Source organism: Tetrao urogallus (assembly GCF_951394365.1).
Source record: "Tetrao urogallus genome assembly, chromosome: 9".
In the NCBI taxonomy this organism is placed as follows: Eukaryota; Metazoa; Chordata; class Aves; order Galliformes; family Phasianidae; genus Tetrao; species Tetrao urogallus.
In genome coordinates, this window is record NC_136822.1 from 7,165,739 (window position 1) to 7,175,555 (window position 9,817).

Genomic DNA, 9,817 nt, shown 5'->3' on the forward strand with positions numbered 1-9,817 from the left:
TTTGACTGAAGGACAGGCTTTGTGCAATCATTTCCAAACACCTCCGTACAACACACGCCATTTTTTCCATACATCCTGGTCAAGGTCAGAGTGTCATTAACATCAGCTACGGGAGGCGCTTTAGCAGGGAAGCATCTTCCCATTGTGCTTCTCCTACACAGAGCAGATATTAACTAAACGCAGCTCAAGGAAATATCTCTTGTTTAAAACCCAGAGGGCTGAATGAACTTGAAGCCCAGGCAGCTCTCAGGGGCCGTGTGGGGGATGCGGGTCTGGGAGCACCGACGTCTCCCGTGGCTCTGCAACAAGTGCGGGCCCCGCTCTGCTGCCCTGAGCCTCTTCTGCCCAGCAAGCTTTTGTCAAACATCTAAAGTCTTAATCAATCCTAACTCTGACCCAAGGATCACAGGGGAAGATGGATGAGGAAACGGACAACCTCTGACCTCCCCTTGTATTTGTCCTGCCATAGCCAGCCCATTGAAAAACAATTGGGGTGGAACCCTCTCACCAGCTCCAGGCCCAGCCTGGCATCCTTTTATCGTCTTTCACAAGCTCACATTCCCCTTCCTCCCCCCGTCCTTGCTCCAAACCCACAGGAATGCTCCTCATTTCACGCCCCCCGCCCAGTGTCCGGCCAAGTGAGACCCAGCCCAGCTGCGTGGTGGCAGAGGGCAGGACAGGGGCCGGCTGCGTGCCACAGCCGCGGCGTCAGGCAGCACAGGCGGCAGCGCGCCTCGGCTCTGCGGGGCTCCGGCAACCAGAGGAGCTTCCTGGTGAACCGTTCTGGCTGGGGAACGGCAAACGCTGAAAGAGGAAACCACAAGTAACCACTGATGAAATGGGTTTAGCACTTTCCAATTACTTGCTGGCTCAAGTCCTCCGAGAAGAACTGGCACGGGCCAGCCTGACTCTGGCAAACCCAGGAACACAGAAAGTTTCCTTCTCAGCTGCAAACGTGATGCAGCCTGGCCCTCCTCCAGCCGCACAGACAGGCTGCCCGGTTTCCTGAGCCCAGCAGGTACCTGCCCATGCACATTCAGCCCCAAGGTCCAGTCCAACGACAGAAAAAGAGAAAAACAGCCCACTCCCACCACCGCCCACCAGCAAAACCTGAACACCTTCCCTTGCAGAAGGCAGAACTCGTTACACGACGAGCTCATACCACGTCCGGGCCGCTGGCGAGGAACAGCGTGAGATGTGTGTCAATCGGTGTGACCCAGGGCTGACCCAGCAGGCCTTCAGAAGAAGGCACAGTCATTTCCATGCAATAAACCAGGATGCTTTTCCCTCCATTCGCTTCCTCCTCTCACAGCCCAGACTGTTAATGTGTCAAGATGCTTTGCCTAGAAGTCACCGATCTATCTGAAGACAGCAACACCTCCTCAGCCTCCCGTGGCTCTCCTAAGCAGCGCCCCCTCAGTGCCACATCTGCAGGTTTGCATCTTCAATTGTATGCAGGTTTTTGAGCTTCTGTCTCACAGAACTCCAAAGGCAGTCCTTTACCCCAAACAGGATGCCCCTTCCTGATGCTGTTCATTTCCCAAAGCTCACTACAGCCCATGGTAATTTTGTTGCCAACAGGCACTTAAGATTTTTTCCATCTAGCAAAAACTCCACAAATGAAGGCAGAGGTTTGCACTCAGAACTTCTTTCCTGCCAAAGCTTAATTTCAGTATGCAGTAATGAGCTTCATGTGCAAATTATGATTTAAAAGAAATCAAGTAGGCCGTTCAAAAGACAACGTTCTCACAGGAGTTCAGCACAAAGGCAGTCAGATGCTTGCTTTGCTAGCTTGTTCTCAGTCCCCACTAAATAAGGACCTGCTGAAAAATGCATCAATGGGACGTGAAGCCAAGACATTTAGCTCCAAACCACCTTTTCCAAAAACCTGGGTACAAATCCACTAACACACGCAGCACCTTCAATTCAGCACCTGGCAGAATTCAGGCCACCGAACTGTGCAAAAGCATTTCAAATTTCATCTTCGTTTACGCTTATACAAGCAAGAGTTTAGAAGCTGAGGCCAAAGATTTTTTATTTATAAACTCTTCTCTCCTTCCTTAACCTTCTACTACTTTTTCCAGAAAGGAGAGATGAAGAGAACATAGGTTTTTGAGGGTGTTTTTCCCCCCCTTTTAGGACAATTTGTCTTTTATATAAACTTTAATCCCTAATTCAGCAGTACATAGGATTGGGGGGGGGAGCAGACTTTCAGCATTTCTAAGAGTATCCTAGCACCTCCATTATTAAGCTGACAATGGAAACCCTCTGAGAAATGAAAATATTGAACAAAGGCAGCAGTGTCAAATATCAAAAGGTTATTTAGCACTAAAAATTTGCAACAAGTTAAACACCAAAGACTTCCCCTTCTCAAAGGGGGAAAATAATGCAGCTAAAACTGCTGCTGTTCTTTTTTTTCCCCTCCTTTCCTCCTCCTGACTGGTTCTTACCCCACTGCCTTATCCAAGGGAAACTTAAAAGAATTGTCACTTTAAATGATGGCAGCTCAGCTGCACTGCTTTGCAGTCACACACATTTTGGTGGCTGTTGCAGACCAATGCAAATTTAGGTGCCTGCTGCAAAACGCATTTTGCCTTCTGCCTATTATGGCAGTATCATTTGTTTTGCATTACATAATTCTTAGCCTTGCCACCTGGAGCTGTTGGACTCCTTCATTAAACCCCTCTGTCCCATTGCATCCCACAGGGGCTGCTAATTACTGGCTTTACTCCATTTACTCTCATCTCCAATCCAATTATGTATTCAACTAAGCCCTAATGAAAAGTACAATATGGCTCATCTTACCTTGGCATTCACCATTGCGTTCTTCATAGCCAGCATTGCACAGACAGTTGCCAATGGGTACCAGCCATTCACCATCTGCCCCGCAGTACATTTTTGGCACGTCTTTCTCTTCCGAGTTGTTGACACAGGAGCCACGAACCTCCACCAGAGAGGATGTATCAGCCCCAGTAATGGTGTCTGGAAACTGTGCCAGGTTTCGAACTGTCAGGGGGCACTTCTTATAGAAGACACGAACAGACACCAAAGCAATGCAGGCACCGACGTCCTGGAAAGCCAAGTAAAACCCTTTCTTGCTGAGAGGTCCCACGTCCCGCACCTCTGTATTCAGCTTCATGATCCTGTCGCCAATGTCCACCTGGGTGAAGCTCTCATCAGCAGCAATGGTGTCAATCTTGGCAAACTGGCTCTCTCGAATAAAACGCTCCTTGTCATTGTTTGATTCATAGTAATAGAGGTTGAAAGTCTCTTTGCAAGTTCCCATGACACCTGGCAGGCTGTTGCAGTCTCTCAGTGTGAACTTGATTTCAATATATACCCTCTGAGCCCCCTCACGGGGAATCCAATCAGTTCGTAACCAATTATTCTGACTGGGCTCCATCACATTGCAGACCTGGTAGGTGCGGATCGGAGTGTTTTTCTCATCCATTATGCTTACTTCCTCCCACTGTCAAGAAGAAAGAGCAGAAATGCGTCAGTATTCAAAAGAAGCAACAGACATTCACAGTAAAATTAACCTGCCCTTCCACAACTAACAGGGAGATGGCATTTTTTTCTGCTGAAGGAAAGCAAATAAATAAACACATCTATCACGCCAAGGCCAGACCTCAACTACTTGGACATTCAACGAGAAGCCCACTGAAGAGAAGCAGGCTCCAAACCAGGTAAGACTGAACAGCTCAGCCCCCAGGACCCAACTTGGATCAGGGCACATGCAGCACTTCACAGACCGGTAGCACAACACCAGCCTTGGTGTTTCCTCTGCAGCAAATGTGAACCCCTCTTTGTACACGAGCAGCAGGCAGCAAAATCACGTGACAGAGATGGAGTAACACCCACATTTCTGGCATCACCACCACGGCTCTTAAACTGCTAAACCAGCCCTGGTTATTTCTGAGAGCTTCCAACCACCACGCTGGGCTGGCACCACATTTTAGAACTCTTCCACTCTTCAATCAAGTTCAGGCACCTCCTTCAGAAGTGCCCAACCAACAAGCAACATAATTATGAAGCACCGATACCTGCAATCCAAGGAAGACATGCAAAGAAGAGATCTTGCCCTAAACCATTTCTGGATGAGGAACTTAAAGAGAAAGAAAACATAAGCAAGAGCTTTGGAAACAAACAAACCAACCAACCCCACAATGTTCTAGAGATTGCGATACAGAAAGTTCACCACAGTGCTTTCCTGGAGTGGGAAGAAGAGGGGCCTTGGCAAGATACTTCTAGTAAAATCCCCACAGTGCTTTGGTTTAAGAGAAATCCTTCTTCACAGAACAACAACAGCAACAACAAAAGGCAGCATGTATTAGATAATGCCTGCTTGAGTTTGGAGGATATACAAAAAAGCATATAAAAATCATCCTTAGAAAAGAAAAAAAAAAAATCCATCAGAAACTTTAGAGAGACTTCCCAGAAGTGCTGTTCTGAAGCCATGGCTCCGATAAACAAAAGCCTTCTTAATGTTAAGGGCCTTCTAGTATAAGATCCTGCACTCTGCTCACAAGGACTGCTCATATGAGAGTGATTTTTACTTAAAGAGATTCCAGCTTAGCTGAATCCATTTATAGAAAGACAGCAGTTAGCACCATGAGTCACTAGGAGCAGAGCAAATAATATTTTATTTGCTGCCCAGCTATAACTGCAAATTAAAATGGAAGCAGGGACGGGGCGGGGGGAAATCAATACTCAGCATGCCATGACTTTTCACAGAAAAAGGAAAAAATAAATCTTAAAAAGCCATCTATCAATGTAAAGTGTAACACAGTGTTAGTGAGAAGACAGTTATTTAATTTACAGCTGCCACAGAGCTAGTTTACTGTTGCAACATTGTCTTTATGATCCATCAGTTTCTATTCTGCTTACGACCCGTCTATGCTACCTATCCGTGTGTGGTAGAAGAGAAAGGAAGCAGCAGAGGGAAGCAATACTCGCGGACGGGATTTCCTTTAGCACGCTCATACAAAGGAGGATGCTGCACAGGGCTCCACGCAGAGCCTGCTGAGGCTGCAGCCACACTCAGCGAGCCTTGCTCAGGACCTCAGCACAGCCCTGCCTCCCAGCACGCAGCAAACGTTTCTTACTTCATGGACACACAAACCAAATGCAAGCACATCTCCCCGCCAGAGCTGAAAGCGACCAGAGCCCCAAGACTTCCAGCCACTGTAAATGGTTTGTAACTCCAAGTACGTGGGCGAAGGCTTAATTTCAGCTTGAAAGCAAAAAGTTAACTTTCATAATTCAACTCTTCTCACGGTTTAATGATGCAAAGTAAAACATTCTGGGCACAAAACCTGCTTTTCGACTGTGAAACGCAAGAGAAAATCATTAATGACGTTTATACTGCAATTCATTAATTCCTCCAGGGCTACTATACATTTGATTACAGCCAGGCGTTGCTAAATGGCAGCGTTTATCTCTAACCCGTCTTACTCACGCAGCCCTCACACCTCAGGAACTGGCAGGGGTGCAGAGGAACATCTCCTGGAATAGAGAAGGTGCACACAGATAAACTGGTGCTGAAGGACAGGGTCTTCCCAGGAAGATAAAGGAGAGAGTTCACTGCTGCTGCCTGAAATAAATCTGCAGCACACGAAGCTAAAATAAACGCTTTGCAAGCACTGTCTCTCAGAGCAGACCATGTACTCTTAAATTTTTCACTACTGGCTTAAAAATAGAACACACGTATGTAGGTTTAGTGAAACCAGTCACGTCCACAAGGAGAGCGCGCGCTTCCTTCTCCAGCTTGCATGGAGCTTTCAGGGAAGACATGAGGGGAAAGGGAGAATTCAACAGTTAATAGTAACAAAGCTCTCCCCGGTCATCAATTCATCACTGACTTATTGAAACTTATACATTGGGTCCTACTTTCATCCACAGCGCAGGTTCCCCTTGCAGAGCTGCAGGACAGACCCTGCTCACACAGCTGCCCGTCCTGGGTTGCAGCCCCACAGCCCTCCCCAAGGCAGAGCTGCTCCTGGCAGCTGTGCAGGCTGAGGGCTGCAACCAGTGGGCACCGCAGCGCAGCCTGCAGGGCTGCCGCTCAGCACCGTGCTCCGGAGCTCAGTGTGCCAGGCTCAGCCCCAGCCGGGCTGTAGTCAAGTTCAGGCAGAACAACAATGGAGGAGCCAATCAATCCCCCTTTCTCCCATGCTATGGCTATTCAGAGCTTATGCATAATACGCCGCCAACCAGCACAACCTCAGATTCCTTCCACCCGCTGCTGTTTCCTTAGCTCTCTTCTAATTACAGGCAGGAACACACACACAGAACTAAACCCGTAGGTTCCCAAAGACCCCAGCACTCTGTTGTGTTTGGGTCTGGATCTTTCAGCACTTGTTTTTCACCCAGTTTGACTTAGGGTGCTCAAAGAAAAGTAACTAAGCTGCTTTAGTCATCTCATATTGAAAGGATTTGAGAGGTGGGCTTTTTTTAATTATTTTATTATCGTTATTAACGATTAGTGTGCGTTGCCTGCATTTTTCTTAAGCTGCTCTCTTTCAGGAAGAAAGCCCCTTGTAACCGCACACCGCGGTGACCCCGCCAGCTCCAGCCGCATCGCCCCGCGCCCCACGGACCGCAGCAGCGGCTCGCACTGCGGGCACCCTGCCCTCCTGCCCGCAGCCCCTCCGCAGCGCCGCGCGGAGCCCCGGCCGCCTCCAAGTGAGGCTTCTGCTGTCACCGCACCGCAGGGAATCGGAGCGACTCTGTCTTACAATCACCTCTTTGTGAAAAGCGCACCAAAAGACCCGGGCGGCACAGGTTGCGCGCTGCAGGTACCCAGCGGGAGCCCAACGCACCGCGCCAACCCGACGGCAGCCCCGACCCGCGTCGTACCCGCGAGCGGCAGCGCCAGAGCGCAGCGCGGCCCGGCGGAGCCAGCCCCCAGACGCAGTAATTACAGCCAGGACCGCCGGTTCAGCCGCCGGATCGCGTTTCTCGTTGGTATTTCACCTTCAAATAGGCACCTAAGCCCGTGCCTGAACCGATCCCTTAATTCCGAAACCTCTTTTCTGCCCTTTTGGTTTTTACCTCTTCCATGACAGAGCCATCCGAAGGGAGTATAGAGTTTCCCCAACAAAGAGTAATTCACTCCGCGAGCCCGGGCCGAAACCCGACCTCCCCGCCGCAATCAGCGGTAATCGCGCCATTAGGGCACTCCGAAACGCACTAATCGCCCCCTTTGCCCTCGCGATCCGATAGCGGCGGACTTACCCCTCCTTCCAGCGGGCTCGCGATCCAGCCCAGCTCTCCCTGCACCGAGCGGGAGTCCAGCAGGGTCACTGCGGAGAGGCAAAACAGCGCGTTACGCTCCGGCCGCACTCGGGAACACCGCGCAGGGGCGAGCGCTCAGCGCGCGAGTCCCGGGCAGCTCCACGCGGGGCTCGGAGCGGGGCGCCCAGGGAAGTAACGCGGCGCGGGGCAGGGCCGCTCGCTGGAGCCGCTCGGGCGGCGCGGGGCGGCAGGGGGAGCGAGCGGAGCTCCGGACGGTGAACGAGCGGCGCCTCGGACGCTCGGCGGAGCGCTGCCGGGACCCCGGCGCCCAAGGGCTGTCTTGCTCCCGCTCCCGCCCCGTCCCGCGCCGCGTCCGCTCCCCGGGCACCCGCCCGCCGCCGCTCCGGGGAGAGCCGCGCGAGACGGCGGCGGCGGCGGCGGCCCCGGCCCGGGTGAGAGGGGTGAGAGGGGCGAAAGGCGCGGGGGCTGCGGCACTCGCGCTCCGCCCCGCGCACCTGTCCGGCCCCGGCCCGCGGCAGCGCCCGGGAGCGCGCGGCCCGTGGGGCGGAGGGAGCGGCGCCGGCACCGAACTTTCCCGCGGGGCGGCCGCGCCTCACCTTCGTTGGCGGGGTACACGCGGGAGCCGGTGACGGCCCCGCAGACGCCGACGAGGAGCGGGAGGAGCGCGCCGACGGGGACCCCGGCCATGCCGCCCGGCCGCGCCATCCCAGTGGAATAACGCCCGCATGGGCGCGCGGGCATAGGCATTGCCAAGGGGCGGGCCGAGCCGCCGAGCCGCCGCCAATCGCCGCCCGCCCCGCGCCGCCGGCCCCGCCCCGCTCCGCCCCTCTGTGCGGTGGCCAAAGCGGGCGGCGGGGCCGGGAGCGGTGCGGCCCGAGGAGCCCGCGAGCGGGGAAAACGAAGGAGGAAGGAAGAACGCGCGGACGGACAAACAAATAACTGAGTAAAGAAATCGCAAAAAGTCGCGAGGAGAACCCGCCCCCTCCCGGTACCGCGCGGCGCCCGGGAACTGCGGGCACCGGGCAGAGAGCGGCCCCGCAGCGCCCGCGCCGCCCCACCGCTGGGCAACAGCGCCACCTGGCGGCCGCACCGAGCGCCTCTGCGGCCCCGCTGCCCCGCGCCGGAGCGCCGCGCGCCTGGGGTCGAGCAGCCCCCGCACCCGCTGCGGTACCGTTGCTGCCATCGCGTTTCCGCCTCAGAAAAGTACCTCTCACTGCTTTAATGTGGGCGAGCTCCGGCAGCGCGCTCTCTGCCCGCCCGTAGCATAGCTCTCAAACTCGCCGCTACCAATTCGGCTCCTCCCGGCCGGGGCTCGGCCTCCCCCTCCCCACGAGCGCCCGTTACGGGGCAGCTCCGAGCGGAACCGGAGGAGCGGGGAGCGACGCCGGCCTCTGGGCCCGCACACGGCGAAAGTTTGGAGCGCCTGTCGGGGCGGGGGGCTGGAAGCAGCACGGTCGTGCCATTGTTAAACTCTGCGCTTCCTGACTTTAATTATCGATGCGAATTCTCGGCTTAATTAAGAGGAAGAGAAGGAATTGTTCCGTTATTATTACACCCCAAAGGAGGCAGGGCTCGGTTCCAATGATGTGAGCCTCCCACCTTCATGTTAGGGTAAATGGTGTGGGGTTGCAAAAGACTGGGTCGTTTCTATTGCGATGACAGAAATGTCAGTTGTCATCAATTACGACATGCTTTGAAACCTCTAAAATATTCCAAGTATATTGATGCCACTTTAATTTAGAGATTTTTTCAGATAAAATAAACATAGACAATACAAAACAGCCTTGTAAATATAACAACAGAAATGGTCCCAGTTGAACCAAATCCACTGCACTTTGGCTGTTAGAAATGTGTGAAAGAAGCCGTGCCAAAGCAATTGCTGCTTCCTCACTCAGGGTCACCTCAGCACATACAGCCCACATGGCCACACCAGCTGCAGCAGCACTTGGGCTGACCCTGCCCACAGCACACAGCACAAACTGGGATCCAGCCCTGGCCGTGCTTGGCAGCAGTGGAGCAACTGATCACAGAAAGATCGCTGGTCCCCCTTGCATTCACCATTTGTTTTCTGTTCGTTTTGAAGCGCTGGTGAACACTGTGGTACCCACACAGCATCCCCCTGACAGGTGCTGTGTGCTCAGAGCACGGTCCCACAGCAAGCAGTGTTGCTAGCAGGGCTCTGGAGTATCACACAGCTCTGCACAAGGAGCTGCTCTGCACCCTGCCTAGCTGTGAATGCACAGCCTGGTGCCTTCCTGCCCCAGCAGGATGTGGGGCTGCTGCACACTGTGCCTTTCTCCCCTTTCTCCCTCTGCCCACCTACTCACGCTCGTCCATCTCTCGGAAGCTTTTTGCTGTCAGTCAAGTGACAGCCTTGGTAGGAAGCTCTGTGTGCTTGCAGGCCTCCTGGGGCCCAGCACCACGCTGAGGTGGGGAAAAAACAGGAGGAAAAAGAAGCAGCGGGGGGAGGAAGCACAGATCCTCCTTTAGTATGCAATTCCACAGCCTGCAGGGGAAAATGCACCCGGATCCTCTGAAAAGCTTTTTCCCACAAAAATGT

The 9,817-nt window shown here is 53.5% G+C and overlaps 1 protein-coding gene across 1 annotated transcript in view; it reads right to left on the bottom strand.

Moving 5' to 3' along the window:
- The window catches only part of EPHA4 (EPH receptor A4), a gene marked incomplete at both ends in the record, with an annotated part of 88,747 nt that extends 80,803 nt beyond the window's left edge, over nucleotides 1-7,944 (bottom strand). Inside the window, 3 exons of the mRNA XM_079539667.1 lie at nucleotides 2,806-3,469; nucleotides 7,237-7,304; nucleotides 7,854-7,944. Coding sequence (XP_079395793.1) covers nucleotides 2,806-3,469; nucleotides 7,237-7,304; nucleotides 7,854-7,944 — 823 coding nt within the window. The remainder of the gene's footprint in view (nucleotides 1-2,805; nucleotides 3,470-7,236; nucleotides 7,305-7,853) is intronic.
- Nucleotides 7,945-9,817: the final 1,873 nt, after the last annotated feature.